General features: G+C 41.2%; 2 protein-coding genes across 2 annotated transcripts in view; both read left to right on the forward strand.

Annotated features, from left to right (window-relative positions):
- Nucleotides 1-666, forward strand: part of LOC113168131 (NACHT, LRR and PYD domains-containing protein 12-like) — a 46686-nt gene extending 46020 nt beyond the window's left edge. Inside the window, exon 14 of the mRNA XM_033326628.1 lies at nucleotides 131-666. Coding sequence (XP_033182519.1) covers nucleotides 131-666 — 536 coding nt within the window. The remainder of the gene's footprint in view (nucleotides 1-130) is intronic.
- Nucleotides 1-23333, forward strand: part of LOC113168127 (NACHT, LRR and PYD domains-containing protein 12-like) — a 260345-nt gene that overhangs the window by 79900 nt on the left and 157112 nt on the right. The window lies entirely within an intron of this gene.

The following is a 23333-nucleotide window of genomic DNA, read 5'->3' on the forward strand; positions in this document are numbered from 1 at the left end:
AAAACAAAGCAGCAACATTCAACCATCTTCAAACTGTCACATCACTCATTCAAATCCCTGTCATGAGTCCTCATCAAACTGATGATAGATTAATAACTGCAGCTGGATTGTGTCTTGTTCTCTCCATCAGATTTCTGTCAACTCACCATCGACACAAACACAGTGAACAGAAAACTACGACTGTCTGACAACAACAGGAAGGTGACACGTGTGAAGGAGGATCAGTCATATCCTGATCATCCAGACAGATTTGACCAGTGTCTTCAGCTGCTGTGTAGTAATGGTCTGACTGGTCGCTGTTACTGGGAGGTCGAGTGGAGCGGAAGAGTTTCTATATCAGTGAGTTACAGAGGAATCAGAAGGAGAGGAGACAGTAAAGATTGTTGGTTTGGAAGGAACGATCAGTCCTGGAGTCTGAGCTGCTCTGATGTTAGTGGTTACTCTGTCTGTCACAATAACAGATTAACATCCATCTCCTCCTCTGTCTCTCACAGAGTATCAGTGTATGTGGACTGTCCTGCTGGGACTCTGTCCTTCTACAGAGTCTCCTCTGACAAACTGATCCACCTCCACACCTTCAACACCACATTCACTGAACCTCTTTATCCTGGGTTTAGGCTTGGGTTCTGGTTTCCTGGTTCCTCAGTGTCTCTGTGTTCAGTGTAGTACTGAGAGTGTCGTCCTGTCAGAGAAACGTCGTCTCTGTTGAACAGATAGTTCAGTCTGTACATGTCTGTCTCTTTCACTCACACACACGTTTTCAGATTCATGGATTCAATCAGTTTCTTCTTGAACCAGTTCTAAATGATTCCTTGTAAGCTTGTTCCTCTTCCAGTCCTTTAAAGAGGACTGGGGCATCTCTGCATCAGCTCTTGCCTGGCTTCGGTCATACTTGTTTGAACGAACCTTCAAGGTTTTCTGGCAGGGATGTGATTCCGTCCGTGGTCCTCTTCTTTTTTTTATCCATACTTCTTCTCTAGGCTCTTTTGTTAACAGAGGACATGAGGTTGGCTAGTGTTAGGGTAGAAGATGTCCATGATAGTGTGAGGTGGAAAAGGATGATTTGCTGTGGCGACCCCTGATGGGAAAATTCCCTGATGGGAGCCTAGAGAAGACTTCTCTGGGCTCTATCATCCTTTCTCATGTCATTTCTTATCACTGCAGTGTGGTTGACACACAGCTCTTCCTGTCTTTCCCACCGGATGACTCTACTGTCTCTCTGACATCTCTGCCTGGATGAGAGAAAGACACCTTCAACTCAACATTCCCAAATCTGAACTTCTAGTCTTCCCTGCCAGACCTTCAACTCAACACAACATCAGAATTAACATTGGATCTGCGGTGATTGTCCCTACTAAGTCAGCCAGGAACCTGGGGGTCATCATTGATGACCAGCTGACCTTCACGGAACACATCGCCACAGTCTCTAGGTCGTGTAGATATGCCCTCCACAGTATCAGAAAGATCAGACCCTACCTGACGGGGTACACGACCCAACTCATTGTACAGGCGTTGATCTTATCTCTTCTGGATTACTGCAATGCACTACTGATGGGTTTACCGGCATCCACGACCGAACCCCTCCAGATGATCCAAAATGCAGCAGCACGCCTCATTTTTAATCAACCAAAAAGGTCTCATGTCACACCGCTCTTCAGATCTTTGCATTGGCTTCCTGTGGCTGCAAGGATCAAGTTCAAAGCTCTGTCTCTTGCCTACAGAGTGGTTAACTCCACAGCTCCATCTTAATTCAATCATTCAGGTCTACATTCCCTCCCGTCCACTGCGCTCAACCGGTGAACGATGTCGAGTGGTACCAGCACCACACAGTAGACACCAAGGAAAACTCTTCAGCTCAATGATCCCACGATGGTGGAATGAGCTGCAGAACTTTGCACTCAAATCTCTTGAAACAGGAACACTTTTTTGATAGCACTTTGTTTTGATGTTTTTCTCCTTGACTTAGATTTTGTTTGCTGGCCTTGTTCCTCACCTCTCAAGTTGCATTGGATAAAAGCGGCTGCTAAATAACTAAATGTAAAGATGACGCTATGATTATTCCAGGATCCAGATGTTGAGGACTTGTTCTGAAGTCTTGTTCTGTCTTTTCTCTCTCTCTCTTTTTGATCCACTGACATTATTAGACGTCAGTGCTGCTGTTCATAGTGATGTGTCAAACTCAAGGCCCGCAGGCCACATCTGACCCGATGTGTAATTATATCCGGCTCAAGAGGTCATTTTATATATAATTGTTATTAATGGCCCAGTGACATGAAAGGATGGTAACATAAACTACAGATCCCCTAATGCAGCGCCTCAGCTGCCTTCCCACGTTAATCAAATCCAGCTCATGATGCTGCAAGTTTTTGCCAAGCTAGCCCTCACGATGCCAAGTAATGTTGAACCAATTCGGCACAACGGTGTTCCCAAATATGTATTTTGCTGATAAACTGAGCGCACTGCGCTTTGGTGACTTTGACGAACAAGAAAATAATTTTGCTTCGATGTGGACTGTGGAACTGCACCTGTGCAAATTCAGATGGAGCTGACTGAGCTGCACTGCAGGGCTGCACAGTTTATTCACTCCATTCCCTCCAGCTCCGTCTACATGCAGCTTGAACCTCACACCAAACATAAACTAACTTGTTGCCAAAAAAAGATGCCATGCGTCCAGCTCTTAAAAAATTACTGAAGAGCAAAGACGACTGAATGATTTCATTTGTTATTGCTGAAAAGCACAAATTTTATTTATATTTCCAGGTTTTGTTATGCAGCATGTTCATATTTTGAATTTGTATAATTTTGACAGGATATATTTTTATGGCGAGCAAAATCTTTTGGAATATTTCAAATTTAAGTTTATTTTTTTATATAAAATGACATGAGTAAAGAAATTTGAATGTTTGTACTTTTAACTGTTCACTTTATTCGTAACTTTTATAATTTAGACAGAATAAATTTTTATGGAGAGCAAAATATTATATAAGTTATTTAAGGTTTGAGTTGATTTTTTTCCGGAATAATATTCCTGTCTGTTTTTTTTCATGTTCATGTTCAAAAGTTAGTTCTTGATCCCTGTGATGGAAAAGTTTCATTTGAACATTTGGAGCAAAATCCAAAGTGTCCAAGTGGAAGAAGAGTTTTTGTGTTGTTGTTAAAGAAGCTCTGAGAGTGAACCATCATGAATGTTTAAAAAAGAAAAAAAAATGTCGGTCAGGGCAAGAACTTACCTTGGTTATAACAATCATATAGTTTCCAACATAATAAGCCAGTCAGCTAACAGAGATAGAGATCTTCTACTGGTCATCATTGACCTTTTCATAAATGTTGATTGTGTTAAATGTTCTGTTTTAGTGTTTTAATGTTGTGCTGCCCTCAGATGTTTTTATGCGGATGTAGTAATTTATTCCACTATTACGCTGATGACACACAGTTGTATTGCTCTATCGCACTCATGGACCATGCAACATGGAAGAGTTCTTTACAATTTTGTGTGTCTGATATAAAAATCCGGATGTCCTTTGATGCAATTTAACTCAAATAATTATTTTAATTGGGCCTTTAGATTATCCAGAACTCAGCTATTCCCCCCTATTCTTTCCGCCCTCCATTGGCTCCCTGTGTATTTGGAAGTTGAAAGATTTTATTGAGTCCTACATGGCCTGGCTTCAGCCTACATCTTAGATCTTTTAATTCCATATCATTCTCTACAACAATCCCAAGGTCTGGCTACAAAGGGGAGTACATTCTAATAGGGGGCACTTGTCTTAAACCAGTGAAGAAACCAACAATACCTCATACACATCTCAGGTCACTCTATCATGGAAAATAGATCTTGACATCCATCCACCTTGGTGTGGGTTGAAGTTCACATTGTTTTCGTGGTTTTGTTTATTGTTATACCCATATTGTGGCACGAGAACATAACTCCAAGAGAGCAGACTAATAGTACTGAAAAACAACATATTATGAAGAGAGCGATAGGACAGGAGGAAGTTGGAAAGGGTCAGTAATGCATAGATAGGAAGACATGTGCTTCCTAGGTTGAATTTGTTGCATAGCTTACTGCTTAAGAAGCTATGTATCTAATTATGTTGCATGTGCAGCATTAAAACCATTCTTGGTCACCTCCCCCCTTCTGCCAGTGACCTGATGGTTCTAAAATGAATGCATGCAGGACTTTCTTCTTATTTGGTATCTTTACTTGTGGTGTGTGGATCCTGCTGCATCCCATGTCTCAGGGAGCTCATGCAGAGACTGATTGAAACAGCACTGACCAAAACTAACTGTGTCTATGAGCTTGTTCCACAGACAGAAAACAACTATGATGGGACCAACTCTGTATCTTCAGCCTGTTTGATGCTACCTGGGGGGTCTGATGAGTAATGAACAATGATGTCCACACTGAAAGTGGAGAGAAGTGGTGTGGGACTGACGTAGTTCCAAAGAAACACAGATCATCCGAATTTAACATTTATTTGTTTTCTATCCGGTTCTTCCATCTAATTACTTATTTGTTTTATATCTTTGTTGATGATGTTTTATTATGAACTCTTGATTGTAAATAAACAGGAGGGAAATGATAGAAAATATGATTGTTATACATTATACAATGCAGCTGCTGTGTTCCTGTGTCACCATAAAAAGATCATGTCAGGAGTCTTAACTAACTGTTGGAAACAGATGAACTGTGTAACCTGCCCTGAATGTGCTTCACCCCCACATACTCCCTAGGAACATACCACCGTTCAATGAAACATATGTAAGTGGAAACATGTTCATGTATCTTTGTCTTTCAAATGTTCTGTACTGATATTAAAGGCCTGTGGGAGACGGACTCTCTGAGCAGCAGCACTTGTATCTGAAGCTCATTGTGATTGTAACTACTGCTCCCTTGAAAGAATTAAAATGTTCTTAAAGTTAGATTCTGGTCACAGTGAACTCTGTCTGTTGTTTAAAGCACAAAGAGCTAAGTTCATATCATGAAGTGGTTCCAACTCGATGGAACAGCTCAGACCACATGCTGGAAGAATGAAGGACCAAAAGGAGCCAGTGTGGGAATCTGTGGCCTCTTTAAAAACAGATATCACTCCACTTACTGCTGAACACCATGAAATCAGAGGAGAAACTCTCAGCGTGCTCGCTCCTTTCAATCCAGCTACAGTGGAGCTGTCTGAAGAGAAAAGAGTCTCTGGATCCAAGGTCATTCCCATGATCCAAACGCTGCAGCATGCACTTCAACGTAAAGCCTCAAATCTAAGCACACAGACTGCAGCAGAACTCAGAGAGAAGCTCCGAAGAAGAGTCCCAGATACTCTGTGTGGTCTGGAATCAGTAAGCGTGATGACACCTGCAGCTGGAACAGGCCCCGCTTGGGAGGTCTGGAAACAACAGTCAAACCATGAGACAGGACACAGAGTCATATTATTGTGGTTCTATTCAGATGAATTAGAATTGATCCACTTCTCTTTCATTCAGTCAGCACTTTATTCTAAACAGGACCATTCATCACTCAGCTGGTGTCCACATGTCTGAATGAATGAACCTAGTTCAGTTTCTCTCCTCACTCTTTATCCAGGTCTCCTGCACTGATTTTTCAAATCCAGCAGATGTTGCTATGAATCCATTCACCAACACAGAGTCAACACAGTTAGAGGAATGAGCCCCACACTCCATGAGGCATCATCTACCATCACTATCCAGCAGCTCTCTGCTCTGACTGTCTCAGGCTGAACTGACTCTTCACTGAGCTCCGTCCCTTTAGTTATGTCAAAGTTTTTGACTGCAACTCAATTTTAAACACTAAATTTCCCTTTAACTGTTTATAGAAACATTATTGTGAGAAGAAAAATCAGTTTTAAACAGTGAACTGATTAAAACCAACTTTCTCCATGTGTCTCACTTTCCATTAATAAATGAGGCTTCATTCATTCAAAAAATATTTAGCACCACAACATAATGATTATATGATTACATTTACTACAAAACATGATAAACTATATAGGAACTTTCAGGAGATAGAGTTGTACCGACACAAACATATGAACACATCATTCAGTAAAATCACCTTCACAGAAACTTCTTCAGGTAAAAAAATATAAAAGGACTGAAACTATTTGGAATCTGTTTAAAACAATTATATTAAAAATTACAAGTGTCACATTAAAACAGTCGGCTAAAAGTTTTCTCCACCAGTTATTCACTGTGAAACTAGACTGTGCTGGAAGAAGAACCTGAACCGGCTCAGCAGCAGCAAACAACACAAACTTTATCTAAAGGAAAATGAAACTAATCCAAGATTCTTCTTTTTGCTCAGTTGACGACAAACAAAAACACAAAAGGCACAAATTAAACATCACAAAGTTAGAAATAAAAAAACCCAGTTCACCAAAAACAGTGATGACGCAGGCAGTGATATGTGTGTTTGTCATCGTCATAGTGTATCTGTCCGATTTCTAGTAACATGAACACACAGTGATGATCAGTGGTGTTTCTGGAATCACTGGCATCTTGCTGCAAACACAGACTCATGTTGAGGTTTAAAGTCACATTAAATAATAAGGTTCTTCTAAAAAGCGGCTCACATCAGAGTTGTTGTTTCTCTAAATCCCAAACGATCCAGCAGGTTCTGAGTGTGTCAAACACTGAGCTTCACCATCGTCTCAGAAAGTGAAGCTTCAGGCTACAGAAAGAGGAGAAAACCAGTGTTTGGACTTAAAGGGATTTAATATGATGTTGTTAAATAGATTAAAGCCACGTCTACTTTGGTTGTATCTGTGTTGTAATGTTTGAAGAAAAGCTCCCTGACACATCGACTCCCAGCCTTTATTGTCTCCACTGTTTGGTTTTGTGTGTTCTTGTGTTGCTGTGTTGATTGGACTTTTATTTCAGTCTGTTACCTTCTAAATGCCACAGTGATCCTCTACAGTTTGATGCCAGGCTCTAAGCTTTATATCGACTGTAGACCTACAGAAACATGTCAGTCCAAAGCTTCCTGGAGCTTCACTCAACAAGAGATTTCACGACATCAAGAGAGAAAATAAAGTGAGTGAAGTGAAGTCAGGTACGTTTGGTAGAAACCAGTTGTTGAACATTGTGGGAAACAAACTTCATGTCATTTAAGAATGAGAGGAGAACGTGGAAAGACAAATGAAATGTGTGGAATCTAATGATCCAACACATTTACTAGTAAATCTTTAGAGGCTGCTCAGTGGATTTATTCTTCTGGATGTTTCCCAAACGTAGAACTGCTTCTTTAAAGTCAAACTACATCACATGTTTGTTTGGATCAGAATGAGATAGAAGACAATTCAGCGTAAACTTATGAAGCTCCCATTAAATATTTAGGCCCCATTCCTAAAATACTGAGTATCTGCTGATACAGATTTGACTTCTGCTGCTGTTTTCATCATGTTAATGACAGAAGACACTTTTCAATGGGACTTTGGTTTGTGGGCTGCTGAGAGATGGTGCTGCCTCGTTTCTAAATCAAGTCCAACTCAAACTGAAACCAACACAAAGTTCCCCGTAGACGTCTAAATAAGTCCCTTTTCACTGTGTGTTTCTTTCATTCAGACAGTTTGTGCTGTAAAAATGAGCTCTGTGTTTGTCTGTGTCTGTCTCACAGCGCTGTCAGTCACAGACACATGTTTGTGGTGGAAAGCATCTTTTCTGTCTCCATACAGATAAAATCTGTGAACCACGCTTCCAACATCAGCCCAGGGCGGAGGAGTAATCCGATTACTCTTTAGCTGCACGTAGACTCAGATTTCCAGTGACCAGGTGACTTGAGTCCATGTAAACACACTGACTGACAGACTGTGAAGCTCTCTGAGTTACAGTCAGGTTCAAAACAGGTCGGACTTTAGTTTCAGAGCTGCTGTTGGTCACTTGCTCCATCAGCAGCAGAACTGTTGTTTCTGTATCTTCTTCATGACGAACATCACAAAGATGTTCACAAAGAGGATTTCATTCATCCTCATCATTGATTCATTCATCAATAAAAATCAGTCCAGGACACAGATTTAAAGGTACAATATCTCAAATCAGACAGCTTCTCATAATGTTTTGCTTCATCCAACTAAAAATCCAAAAACCTCCCAAATATCAAAGTTATTATTGTAAAAAAGCAGCAAATTTTCCCATTGAAGAACCTGAAATCATCAATATTTGGTCATTTTGTTCATTATCAGTGGACAATTATCAGTGGACACAAGTCAGGTATTTATTCAGGGTGACTGTGGGTTAGATAGAATCTGGAAATAGACGGTATGTTTTGTCCATTTGAAAGATAAATCTGTAAAGAGAAAGTTCATATTTGAAACTTGAAGTTGGAGAAAATAACAGAACCAAGCTGTAAATGAGTCGGTGAAAGTTATTTGAACTGTAATGTAACTTTAATCATATGTATTGAAATGTCTTTGAATACATCATGATTTCTATTCCACCCACACAGAGCTGTCTCTGTCTCACTTTGGTTCACTCAGTCAGCTTCTCATATGTGTAACGCCAACTTTAAAGTAAGTCTATACGCCCACTAGTGCCTGTTGTAAATTCAACATCAGTACGTCACATTTCAGCTTCAGCTGTTAGCTTTACATTTACTATTCTGTCTTTCAAATGGAAACAACTCTGTTGTGAATATTGTTGAACATTGTCCTGTGTCATTCTGAGTGTACTACTCTGCATTGAACACTGGATGGAGACTGTCTCTACATGAAACACAGCAGAACCACTTTGTACAGTGACCTGATGGAAACACAGAGATTCTTTCTAGTTTTATGGAGGAAGACAGAGTCGACTGCGTGTGGTTTAAGTTTGTGTTTAGAAAGTGCTCCACCAGCTTCTCCTGCTACACTGAACTTCACAAACGTCCACTGTGCTTGTTTGAGCTGCAGCATTAACCAGAGGAACGTCCACACAGGCTTTCTGCTGTTATAGGACAGCCTCACGTTCACCAAGCAGCTTCACTGCTGTTCCAGAGACAAACACACTGAACTCCACAAACTCAGCGGAGTCTTCAACCTTCAGGTTCACAGTGTTGATGAGTTCAGGGTCACCTCTCCTTGTCCCCCTCCAATTCCACATCCATATGTTCCAGCATGGCTGATGTTGACACTCTGCAGAATCAAAGACACTTCTCCATCCTTCATCTCTGGATCTCTCAGCTTCACTCGGCCACAATAAGACGGATGCTGCTAGTTTTCTTGTGAGTGGTCTCGGTGAAAGTAGACACAGTGATCAGGCTTCAGGTCTGGTCTGCTCCACACCACCAGTGAGGGGATCCACACACCAAAGACTGGCATCGTCTCCAGGCGTCTCTGTTAGCTCTTGTGGTCGTACATAAAAGACAAAAAGCAGAGTTACAGATTTTACACAAATACTTTTTTCCCAGTTTAGATCAATAAAACATGTTTCGATTCCATCTGAAGAACACGTGAAATCTCTGGTTGTTAGAAATTGTTAGTCTGCTTCATTTTCTGCATTCGTTTGACCAAATGATTATTTTAGACTATTTGAAAAGTTCCTCTTTTTCTTTTGTATTATTTTTATTATTAATATTATTTGTCATGCCTTTCAGTTCATAAGTAATAAATGAGGCAGCTAAAAAGTATTATGTTATTGTTCTGGAAATTTGTCAGAGTGAGAGTGGTGTATTTTAGTGGATCTTTGTTAATATAATTAGTTGCAGAGTGAGCGTTCTCCCCACTCTCTATTCAATAACATATCTTTGACGTAATTTCGCTGTCGGTGAACTAAGCTAGTTTCGACGGTAAAGCGAAGTAGTTCATGTCCATGCTGAATGTGCTTTTTACGTTTGTGCCTTTGTCTTTGTAAGTATGTTGGTTGTTACCTGTTACATGTGATAAATTACGTGTATGTTATTGTAATTAGCTTCATTCAAGTCAAGCTAGCGTGTGCGAGCCGAACATATGAAGTGTGAAATGACGTGTGTTATTTGTTGATTTGGTTTCTTTCTGTTTCTTTCAGTTACAAATATAAAGTAAACATAGGATAATGTGTATGACGAGAAAAGCAAGCCTTGTTTGGAGTCTCCTACTTTTTGTTAGCTGGCTGTCTAGATACACCAAGTCACGTGTTGTGAGGACAGCACAGTAAAAAGACAATCACACGGCGGGCTCAAGTAATACAGAGCAACACTAAGCAAGCATGAGTCTACGTTCAGGAAGAAGTTATCATAGAGATTACGATATGCAACAGCTAAATGAAGCTGGTGACAAATCACAACTAGAGGTCCCAGATCAACGATTAACAATGCAGCAGCCTTCACAACCATTTGACACCAGATCACAGTCTTCTAGATCAACAACATCTACAAGTTCTGCAGCCGCAAAAGCCTACGCTAAAGCACAAGCAGCTCGAGCTCAACTTGCATACGCAGAAAGAGAAGCTGACATGATGAAAAAGAGAGCAGATCTAGATGCTAGCCTTCATGTTCTCCAGTGTCAAAAAGCAGTGGCTGCAGCTGAAGCAGAGGCTTCAGCCCTCGAAGAAGCAGTAGCTCAAAGCAGGGAGCTCAAGAGAGAAACCCATATTGAAGCTGAGTCTTTAAGGTCAGCCCAGCGCACCAGTGATTATGTTCAGCAACAACGAGAGTTACTCTTTCCAAGACACTTCTTTTCAGCACACAGTAGTAGAACCTTCTGAAAGAGAAGACAACAAATTAAATGTTGGTCACACTTGTATTTATTCTCCCAAGCACACACTCAATGGTGCAAACAACCAAATACCAGATTCCAAGGGAACGCAAGACTTTGCAAGATATCTCATCCGCAGAGAAGCGGTGAGCACAGGTCTCTCGCAATTTGATGACAAACCTGAAAATTATTGGTCATGGAAAGCCTCATTTATAAGTGCATCAAGACTTAGATCTATCTGCCAGAGAGGAAGTAGACCTGATGACAAAATGGTTGGGTCCCAAGTCATCAGAACAAGCTAAAAGGATCCGTGCAGTACATAACCTCAATCCTACGGAAGGTGCCAAGAAGATCTGGCAACGCCTCGAAGAGTGCTACGGCTCACCTGAGGTTATTGAGGATGCACTTTTGAAAAAGTTAGAGGAATTTCCCAGGCTTACTAACAAAGACAATGTTAAACTGAGGGAGCTTAGTGATATTCTGTTGGAGTTAGAATGTGCAAAGCAAGATGGAGCCCTTCCAGGACTCACTTTTCTAGACACAGCTCGAGGAGTTAGACAGATTTTTGAAAAACTCCAGTTTAACTTGCAGGAAAGATGGACAACCATAGGAACTCATTACAAAGAGACTCATTGTGTGCCATTCCCTCCTTTCTTTGTTTTCACACAATTTGTTCAGCAGCAAGCAAAAATGAGAAACGACCCAAGCTTTGCCATATCCAGTTCCAGCCATGTCTCTCCTCATACAAGGAAGCTCACATCATATAATCACAAAACTTTGGTGTCGGCACACAAAATGGACGTTGCAGCAGATCCGGTTCAGAGTAGCCCTGAGCTTAAGAGAATTGAGGATCCTAGTCGCCAGTGCCCGATCCACAAGAAACCACACCCACTCAAAAAATGTAAGCTTTTCAGAGATAAACCTATCGAAGAACGCCAAGCTTATCTCAAAGAGTATCGTATTTGTTATAGGTGCTGTGGGTCTGTGCAGCATATTGCAAAGGACTGTAAAACAGTGGTCAAGTGTATTGAGTGTGGAAGTGGTAGGCATGTATCAGCTTTGCATCCAGGTCCGGCTCCTGTCCCAGAAAGCAAAAAAAATCAGAAAACCATGATGGAGAGGAGCAGACCGATCATTCATCTTCAGTTATCTCAAAGTGCACAGAGGTATGTGGCCCAAGCGGCAGTTCACGCTCTTGTTCTAAGATCTGCATAGTGAATGTCTACCCTGCCGGGAAAAGAGAGAAAGCAATCAAAATGTACGCTGTGATCGACGAACAGAGCAATAGGTCACTGGCTAAGTCAGAGTTCTTTAACCTCTTTGAAATCGAGACCAGACCCACTCCATACATGTTAAAGACTTGTGCCGGAAAAGCACAGGTATTAGGAAGAAGAGCCAGCAACTTCTTTATAGAGTCCATGGATGGAAAAGTGAATATCCAACTACCTCCTTTGATTGAATGTGACTCTGTCCCAGACGATAGGACAGAGATACCATCTCCTGAGATAGCACACCATCATCCACATCTCCTCAAAGTAGCAGACAAGATCCAACCTGTGGATCATCATGCTCCAATCCTCTTACTCCTGGGAAGAGACATCTTGAGGGTGCATAAGGTACGTGAGCAAATTAACGGACCCAATAATGCTCCTTACGCCCAACGACTGGACTTAGGCTGGGTTATTGTGGGAGAGGTGTGTTTAGGGAAGGCTCATAGTTTGTCAGAGGTCAATGTATACAGGACACGCACTGTTGATACTGGCCGGGCATCTTACTTATTCATGTGAAAGAAAACTATAGGGTCACACCACAACAGCACACCCCACTGACAAAAAATTGTGTGGACACTACGAACATTGCTCATGACACAGATAACCTGGGTAGTTGTGTTTTTGATAGATCCAAGTGTGATGATAAGCCTGCACTATCAGAAGATGACAAAACGTTCTTAACACTCATGGACAATGAGGTTTACCAAAACAAAGAGAAAAGCTGTGTTGCTCCTTTACCCTTTCGTTCTCCAAGAAGAAGGCTTCCTAATAACAGAGAGCAAGCTTTAAAACGCCTCCGCTCACTGCAAAAGTCTCTGGAAAGAAAACCAGAAATGAAAAATCACTATATCCAGTTCATGCAGAAAATGCTGGATAATGATCAAGCTGAGCCTGCACCACCTCTACCTCAAGGTAAAGAACACTGGTATCTATCCAACCAATGGCATTATGTCCCAACAGAGCAAAATCCAGCTGACAGAGCCACATGATTTATTTCAGCAGCCGAGCTTCAAGACAGTGACTGGTTTTAAGGCCCTGCCTTTCTGTATTCAGACAAAACCACAGAGTCACAGCAAGGCAATCTGTTCAGGCTGATTGAACCTGACCAAGATAAGGAGGTACATCCAGACGTTACTGTTCTGGTAACTGCAACATCAGAGTTTCAGCTGGGCTCTCTGCACTTTGAGAGGTATTCAAGTTGGACTACACTTTGTCGAGCCATAGCCAGACTCATTCATGTTGCTGCATCCTTTAAACAAAAGAGAAGTGATCAGAGAGGATGGAAAGGTTTCACTGAAACGCCAAGCATCGAGGAACTTGTACAGGCCAAGGTTGTTATCACTCAAGCTGTGCAGCAGGACATATTCAAAGAGACATTCAAAAACATTGAAGGAGGAAAACAGACAAAAACAAAACACGACACTCTTGAAAAGCTCAATCCGATTATGGATAAGAATGGCCTCCTACGAGTCGGTGGTCGTCTCTCTTCTGCCGATCTCACAGAAAATGAAAAACATCCTCTAATCATCCCATCTACCAATCATGTCGCCACATTGCTTGTAAGACATTTCCATGAGCAAGTGGCTCATCAAGGACGTCACATTACTGAAGGGGCAGTCCGCAGTGCTGGATACTGGATACTTGGAGATGTTTTTGGACCATGGACAGTTGTTACTCGTCGAACAAGAGGAGGTTGTGCTCAGAGCAAACGATGGGCTGTACTTTTTACATGCATGTCTACTAGGGCTGTACACATCGAACTGATTGAAACCATGTCAACAGACAGTTTCATCAATGCTCTACTAAGGTTCTTTTGTATTCGCGGACCAGCAAAGCTTCTGCGTTCAGACAGAGGAACCAATTTCGTGGGAGCTTGTAAGGAATTAGGGTTACACACAGATAACAGCGTCGTAGGAAAATACCTAAAAGAGAGAGGCTGCACTTGGATGTTTAACCCTCCTTATGCTTCTTACATGGGAGGATCCTGGGAGCGTCTGATTGGAGTGGCCAGGCGCATTCTGGATGCAATGCTGGTACAACATGTATCGACACATCTCACTCATGAAGTCTTAAGCACCTTTATGGCAGAGGTAATGGCAATTATTAATGCAAGACCAGTTCCAGTATCCACTGACCCAGAATGTCCTGCAGTACTCACCCCAGCAATGTTACTCACTCAGAAGATGGACACAGTTTCTGCCCCTTCCGGGAACTTTTCCTCAGGACAGTTGTTTGGAAAGCAGTGGAAATATGTTCAGAACCACGCAGACACCTTTTGAAAAAGGTGGCTAGGAGAATATTTGTCCACCTTACAGAATCGCACAAAGTGGACTGAAAACAGACAGAATGTTCAAGAAGGAGATGTAGTCCTGTTAAAGGACGCCCAGGTCAACAGGAATGAATGGCCTATGGGAGTGGTTGTGAAAGCTCTCCCCACCAATGACAACAATGTCCGCAAGGTGTAAGGGACTGCCAAACTGTTCTTAAGACCAATCTCAGAAATTGTAGTTATTTTTTCACAGACTCCCAAAGTATACTTTGATGTTAAAGATAGGATAAAGTGTATTTGAGAGCAATGTACTCCTCCATACACAACTCCAGTAAAGACGAGAAAAGCAAGCCTTGTATGGAGTCTCCTACTTTTTGTTAGCTGGCTGTCTAGCTACACCAAGTTCACGTGTTGTGAGGACAGCACACTCTCATTTAAAGGTCTTCCTTTCATTTCTAGATGAAGGATTTGAACATCCAGCATTTCTTTGATCTTTTGAGCCGGTGTACACAGGGTCCATTATTTTTGATTCTTTTCCTGTGGTGTTGCTCCATGTCACCTTTTCTGTTTCTCTGCTTGTCCAGTCAGTAGAAGTATTATCACTGTGAGTCGCTTAGGGCTTAATATTCATAATCTCTATAGACACTCTAGCTTTTTTTGTTGTGCCAGCACAGAAACCACACAGCAGACATGCAGAGGAAATGGTAATGGTGGTTTTACTGTAACATCTGAACAATTCAAAGTGCTCAGTCTCACATGACAACATGCCATGAAGAAACAAACATCTCTTCAGTGGTTGACCGGTGAGTCCAGTCTGTTCTTTTTAACATTCAATAATTACATGTTTAGCAAATGTTGCTTTATAGAGGAATGAAGACAAGATGAAAAACATCACATATAAAAGCTAGTTTGTTTTTGGTAACAAACTACCTGGCTTTGAGTTCAGTCTGCTGGACGATCATTGCTGCTTCCTGTTACAGCTGAAACTAACCTCAGTGTTGTTTCTTGGTAATAGTGATCTCACAACAGATGAAGGTTAGTAAACTTCTTCCAGTGCTAACACACTATCATCAGTGGGTCTGCAGGTTGTCACTTTAATAAAGTGAATAACACCATTCGTGCCACTGCTTCCATCAACCTGGGTCATGACATGCTTCATATTATCTCAGTTCCCAGCTCCACTTTAATAATTTACTAGCAAATATTTAGTCACTAAGATGGTAATGTTGGCATTTAAAGTGATTATGAAGACATAAACTAATATCTATCTGCAGCCTTTGACACAGTCAACCACCAATGAACATCCAGGCAGGTTTAGTACATATTAATGGACAGGCAACATATCCACAATCTGTATTAGCCTAATCTAAATCAGTTGTGTCTACAGCAGATCAGTCAGTTTACCACACTCTTAGCTGTCAGATAGTGTGATAGTTTGCAGTGTACTTGTACCTTATCAAAACCACATTTAAGTGGTTGAAACGGCAAGACGCTGTCAGATCCTACAAAAGCAGAAAGCTCAGGAAGTAAGTAGGTTAGTTTCATTTCTCATCCAAATTAAGTGGTGTGTCTTTGTCAACTGCAGGAAGTGACATCACAGAGCTGCTGTACCGCATCATATATTATAGGGTGGTTCAGTTTGACAGTTACACAAGATCAAGATAAGCAGAGGGGCACACATCTCTTCAGTGGCTGATCTGTGAGTACAGTGTTATAATGATACAGGTTTAGCAAATGTTCTGCAATTAACATTAAATACAATCACAATAGAGGCTTGAAAACTTGAAATATAGATGCTGAAAAAAGACAATTGTGTTTTCTACAATAACTATCTGTCAATATTTTGTTAGTATGTACAGAATTTATTTATTTTTTCTGTCTGTGGGTTCATCTTCTCTTATCTCTGTGCTAGACGCCGTAGAGAAATACGAGACACACAGACATTTAGTGGTTTAGAAAGAGGAGGGATGGGGTTTTAACTGGTTTTCAATCTGCTCTAATTTCAACTAGCTGCAGCATGCAAAGAACATCTGTATACATGCTGCTGGGTGAGTTTTGTCTTGTCTTCATGACAATACAGGTTGAAATACAACACAGTTAAAATACAAATGTAGTCACACAATGACTGCAAACATAAATACACATGAAATATACATTTGTAAAATGAAATAAAAAAAAATATATCTAAAAGTCCAACTGAGTCCCCCTGATGAAAAGGCCCTAGACTGCAGCCTATGTAGCCTGTAAGTTTCAGACAAAACTGGTTGAAGCCCAATTCTTTAGAGACAACAGACATTTCACCTAGAAATAAAAGAAAAGACTGTAAAAAACTAAAGTACAGTACATTGTAATACTGTACATCTTGTAATATCACTACGTGTTCTTACCATCTACTTTCACTTACTATGACTGGGAAAGATCAAATCAAAGTGTTTCCACAATGGGAAAAACTTCCTATTCTCAAGATCTTCAAACTCCAACTCTACCACGAATTGTGTCTTTGTGTCAAGACCTCGAGGAAACACTTCCTGAACCACGCAGAGAGACACTTCCTGGATTAGAAGACACGACTAGAGACTCTGAATCTTCTCAATCTTATCTGCTCATCACTAGAGGTGAGTATTTACAAACTCCAGCACAGACAGCAGCTTTAATGCTGCTAGAAAAGTCGGAAATTGTCCGTCTGGTTTTCAGACGCACTTTATCTCAACAGACCTTTAGTTTCACTTCCTGGAACATTTCAGTCCAATGTGTCCGTTTAAAAACGTCTTTAATGGACCTAGAGTTAGTGGATGGTCTCTAGTTAAACACAGAGTCGTTGTTACTGTGGAGCTCCACTTACTGAGGACTGAAGGCAGCTTTTCCTGCCACCATCAGCCTGTGGAGGAGGCGGAGATGAGCCGCTGCTCTCCCGCTGTCTGAGTCACTAAATGCGGTCTGAGCTCGGCCGGACAGCCGCTGGAGAACAGCTCCGACTTTCTCTGTCAGTAGATCCTCACTACAGGACTCATGGGGTTAAATAGTGTTCAGATAGAATAAATAAGAAACGACTGAGTGTTGGTCCATCATCCTGTGATGGAGGCATGAAGCTGGGCTGCAGCTTCATGCCTCCATCTAGTGGACTGATAGTAGAAGTAGAGCAGCTGATGGCAGCTTCCTCTGCCTCCGACTGCTGTCTGACTGCATTCAAGTGACACTGAGATGAAAGAGGAAAGAAGAGCCAATCAGTGGAGGAGCAGCTGATCTTTGTCCAGAAGAAATGATGGAAAGGAGGATTTCAGTTTTCACTGCACATCAATGATTTGTGTTTCCTCTCCACATGAAGGTAGAAAGTGTGTGTGAGCTGATGTGGATGTGGATTCAGCAGCATGGATCAGTGTGAGGACAGAGAGGAGGGAGTCCCTCCCTCTAAAACCACTCTGTGTGGGGACCATGAGAGCCAGACCAAAGCTCAGAGGTGAGACCATCGGACTGATTCTGTCTCCAAGTCTCATCTAGAATTGAATATTTCATCAGGACATTTTTACTATTCTTCTGATTCTATTTGTCATTTATGAAGGAAACTTTGACTGAATATGTGAGCGTCACCAGAGTTGTTTTTCTATCAGGTCCCATCAAAGACCAGAATCTCCTGGACCAGGACCTGAACCCAGCTGTGTGTCCTTCAAGAGCGACATGTCAAAGGAAATTATTATTCTTTTTAAACATCAACCTTCATCAGACACAGAGTAAGTTGTTGTGAGTTTAAAATCAGTCTGAACAATATGATGTAAACTTTCTCTGATGATAAATTGTTGTGTTCTTTGGATTTCTGGATATTTCTGATGTGAGTAAGTTGATTTCTGTTTGAACTGTTGATTTGAAGAAGAAGCTTTCTTCACTATTCTTCCAGCAAACACTATGATCATGGATCAAATCTCCATCCAGCCAGTAGCTAAACCACTGATCCTGTAGAGGGTCTCAGGGGGCTGCTCCTCTTCTAATGAAGTGCTGACTTGCAGGCAGACGTCAAAGGAAGCAGCTGAACACCACAAATGTTGAACTCTGATCAAATCTTTGTTATTGTAGTTCTCCAAATGAAGATTTTGGAACAAATGTCTTAAATGATCTTGATTTCTTCACTTCCTGTTGGAAGACTTTAGTTGTAATGTTGTTGAAGTCAGTGTAGAGGACTGTTTGTCCCCAGTGTCAGTACCAGAGCTGACGTCTGAAGATTCATTTAGGATCCACCAACTAATGAATGAATGAAGTTGTTCAAATGGGAATTAGTCAAAGTGAATTGTGTGAGCAGCAGCACTCTGCCTCATACTCACACAGTTGAACATATTCAGACTGGGAGCTGCCCAGTACAACCAGTGTGATCCAAGCAGACTCTGTCTCTAGATGTCTTGTTCCAACACTTGAGCATTGTTCAGTGAGGGAGGCAGAGATATCTGTTGTTCAGAGCTGCTGAGACTAAACCAAAGTGACTGGTGACAGTAAAGTTTCACCACTACAGGGAGTCTCTGATTCACTGTTCACATCAAATCTGTCTTCATGGACCTTTACCTTGTGTGTGTCTCTGTGTGGACAGACATACTGTGAGCTTATTCTTGATGATTCCTCCACAGAGTGGACCAGGAGAGCTCAGAGGTTCCCAGTGGTCAGTCTGCCCAGCAGCATCCAACACAGCTGGACTCCATATTTCTGGTCTGTACATGTCCAACTACTACTTTTACATCTGTTGTGTTCCCAATGATCTCCATGTTGCACTTTTTAGACCAGTGGATTGTCAGTCTGTCCAACATGGATCTGATGTTTGGCTCCATGATTTAAGTTGGATTGTGTGATTCATATAGTTTCTGTTCCAGCTGCTGGAGGAGAACATTCTCACTTTTGTGAAGAACGAGCTGAAGAAGATCCAGAAGGTTCTGAGTCCAGATTACCCACAATGCTTAGAGAGTCAGAGGCTGCTGCACGACCTGCAGCAGCCAATCAGATCCCTTCCGATTGTGTTGACATGGTGACAGAGGTCAGAGGGTTCACTGACCCACAGAAGGAGGAGTACTTCAGGAAGAGATTCAGAGATGAGGAGCAGGTCAGAAGAATCATCTCCCACATCAAAACATCACGAAGCCTCCACATCATGTGTCACATCCCAGTCTTCAGCTGGGTCACTGCTACAGTTCTGGAGGATGTGTTAAAAACCAGAGAGGGAGGAGAGCTGCCCAAGACCCTGACTGAGATGTACATCCACTTCCTGTTGGTTCAGTCCAAACTGAAGAACTTGAAGTATGATGGAGGAGCTGAGACAGATCCACACTGGAGTCCAGAGAGCAGGAAGATGATTGAGTCTCTGGGAAAACTGGCTTTTGAGCAGCTGCAGAAAGGAAACCTGATCTTCTATGAATCAGACCTGACAGAGTGTGGCATCAATATCAGAGCAGCCTCAGTGTATTCAGGAGTGTTCACACAGATCTTTAAAGAGGAGAGAGGACTGTACCAGGACAAGGTGTTCTGCTTCGTCCATGTGAGTGTTCAGGAGTTTCTGGCTGCTCTTCATGTCCATCTGACCTTCATCAACTCTGGAGTCAATCTGCTGTCTGAAGAACAGTCAACTTCTCTGAGGTTTAAACTGTTTGGACCTGAACTAAAACGTCTCCACCAGAGTGCTGTGGACAAGGCCGTACAGAGTCCAAATGGACACCTGGACTTGTTTCTCCGCTTCCTCCTTGGTCTTTCACTACAGAACAATCAGACTCTCCTACGAGGTCTGCAGACAAAGACAGGAAATAACTTAAAGATCAATCAGAATACAATCAAATACCTGAAAAACAAGATCGAAGAGACTCCCTTAGTGGAGAAAAGCATCAACCTGTTCCACTGTCTGAATGAACTGAATGATCTTTCTCTAGTGAAGGAGATCCAACAGTACCTGGACTCAGGAAGTCTCTCCACAGATAAACTCTCTCCTGCTCAGTGGTCAGCTCTGCTCTTCATGTTGGTGTCATCAGGAAAAGATCTGGACATGTTTGATCCATTTAAATACTCTTCAAACTTTTCAGAGAAAGATCTTCTGTTTGTGCTGGGAGTCGTCAATGTCTCCAAGAAAGTTGTGTAAGTGTAAATTCATTATTAAATCCACAGCTACTGCATTTCAACAACAAAACTGAACTTACTTACTTACTCATTTTCTTGTATTACAACTTATTTCATTGTATCCTAAATGTTGTCAACTTATACATCACTGTTTTTCAGACTGAGCAGCTGTAACCTCTCAGTGAGAAGCTGTGAAGCTCTGTCCTCAGTTCTCAGCTCCCAGTCCTCTAGTCTGAGAGAACTGGACCTGAGTAACAACAACCTGCAGGATTCAGGAGTGAAGCTTCTGTCTGCTGGACTGGAGAATCCGCATTGTAAACTGGAAACTGTCAGGTCAGGTCAAGGTTCTGTTTAAATAATTTGAGATATTTCTGCTGATATGAGAGAGACCCAAGTACATTAAACTTTCTAATAACACAAGTTTTAAGTGTCTCATCAGTATTTTTACAATATATAAAATAACTATACTTTCCTGTCTGATTAAATTTAATTGAGTCTTAAAGGTGATCACAGTTCAACACCAATATTGTCATCTTATGCATCACTGTTTTTCAGACTGAGTGGCTTTAACCTCTCAGAGAGAAGCTGTGAAGCTCTGTCCTTTGTTCTCAGCTCCCAGTATTCTAGTCTGAGAGAACTGGATCTGAGGAACAACAACCTGCAGGATTCAGGAGTGAAGCTTCTGTCTGCTGGACTGGAGAATCCACACTGTAAACTGGAAACTCTCAGGTCAGGTCAAGTTTCTGTTTTAAATAACTGGAGATATATTTGCTGATACGGGAGAGACACAAGCAGATTAAACTTTCTAATGTCACAAGTTTTAATTTGCAGAAGACTATCGTGAGTATTTTTACAATATATAAAGAAAATCTACTTACTTATCGTGTTGCACTTTTTTTTTTAGCTGACAGTCAGCATTAAAGGAGTTTACAGCTTAATGCAATTGTTGTCAACCTATACATCACTGTTTTTCAGACTGAGTGGCTGTAACCTCTCAATGAGAAGCTGTGAAGTTCTGTCCTCAGTTCTCAGCTCCCAGTCCTCTAGTCTGAGAGAACTGGACCTGAGTAACAACAACCTGCAGGATTCAGGACTTAACTTTCTCTCTGCTGGACTGGAGAATCCACACTGTAAACTGGAAACTCTCAGGTTAGGATTCATTCAGTCCTACACACCTCTCTGCAGCTTATTTACAGACGCCCCCCCTCCATCTTGAACTTAATACAAATAAAGAACAAAATAAAAAGAAAAACAATCAAATGTGGACTGTTAAATATCAAATCTCTCTCGTCTAAATCCCTGTTAGTGAATGAATTGATAACTGACCATCAAATTACTGAAACCTGGCTGCGGCAGGATTAATATGTTTTGAATGATGAAGAATATGCAGCAATCTTCCACTCAAGTTTATTAATCAACCCCAGACCTAAACATAGTTTTAATTCATTTGAGAGCGTCACTCTTAGCCTCTCTGATCCTAACTGGAAAAATCAAAAACCAGTCCTGTTTGTTATTGTGTACCGTCCTCCTGTCCCTTACTCTGAGTTTTTAACTGAATTCTCAGACTTTCTATCTGATTTAGTTCTTAGTGCAGATAAAGTCATTATAGTGGGTGACTTTAATATCCATGTAGATGTTGATGATAATTGCCTAAACACTGCATTTAATTCACTATTATAGTCCATTGTCTTTACTCAAAATGTAAATAAAGTTTTTCCCTAAACCCTCTTTAATTTGACCATTTTTAATAACATTTGAATTTCCAGTACCAAACTTTACTTCACCTACAAAGAAGATTTACTACAGTAGATGTAGATCTGAAAATGCTGTTGACAAATTTGAGAGCCATGTACTAACACAGAGGAGGGCAGTCAAGTCGACTATCTTATTGATAATACTGCATCCTCACTCCAAACAATACTCGATTCTATTGCTCCTCTGAAATCAAAGCTAGTGAATCAGAGGAAGTTAGCTCCATGATACAATTTACAAATCCATAGCTTAAAGCAGAGATCATGTAAGCTGGAAAGGACGTGGCTTTCCACTAATTTTGATGAATATTGCCTGGAAAGATAGTTTAAGAATATATAAAAAAGCCCTGCAAACAGCTAGAATCACATATTACTCCTCAATAATAGAGGCAAATAAGAACAACCCCAGGCTTCAATTCAATTTCAATTCAGTTTATTTGTATAGCGTCAATTCACAACAGAAGTTATCTCAAAGCACTTTACAGTACAAGATTTAAGACCTTACAGAGAATATTTATACAAAACATTATAGAGAAAACCCAACAATCCCATTTGAGCAAGCTTTAGGCAACAGTGGAGAGAAAAAACTCAGCAGGCAACAAAAACAACAACAAGCAGCAAGAACATTGGGCAGGTCAACTGGATTCTGGAGATGTACAGCTCCAGGCCGAGGATACCTGCAGAAAAGTACAGAGAGAGGGAGACAGAGAGGAGGAAACACAACTACAGGAGAGAGAAGACACAAAGTTAATGACATGCAATGGTGGACTTGCATTTGGATGGATAGAGGAGAAAAGAGAGAGGAGAGGAGCTCAGTTTATCAGTAGAGGTCCCCCAGCAGACTAAGCTATATCAGCATAACTAAGAGATGGTTCAGAGTCACCTGATCCATCTCTAACTATAAGCTTTATAAAAAAGGAAAGTTTTAAGTCTAGTCTTAAATGTAGAGAGGGTGTCTGCCTCCAGAACCTGAACTGGGAGCTGGTTCCACAGGAGAGGGGCTTGGTAGCTAAAGGCTCTGCCTCCCATTCTACATTTGGAAACTCTAGGAACCACAAGTAAACCTGCAGCCTGAGAACGGAGAGTTCTGCTTGGAAGATAAAGAACTATGAGGTCTTTAAGATAAGATGGAGCCTGATTATTAAGGGATTTATAAGCTCCTTAAGCCCTATCAAGCTCATTTCCTGTGCAACCAGAATTGAATTGAATTGAATTGAAATAAATTGAATTGAATTTACGTCTGTACATTTTTATGCAGAATTTTTTTCCAGACTGACATGTTGTCTCCATGAGGATTTTTCCTTTT

The sequence above is a fragment of the Anabas testudineus genome, chromosome 18 (genome assembly GCF_900324465.2).
Source record: "Anabas testudineus chromosome 18, fAnaTes1.2, whole genome shotgun sequence".
NCBI lineage: Eukaryota > Metazoa > Chordata > Actinopteri > Anabantiformes > Anabantidae > Anabas > Anabas testudineus.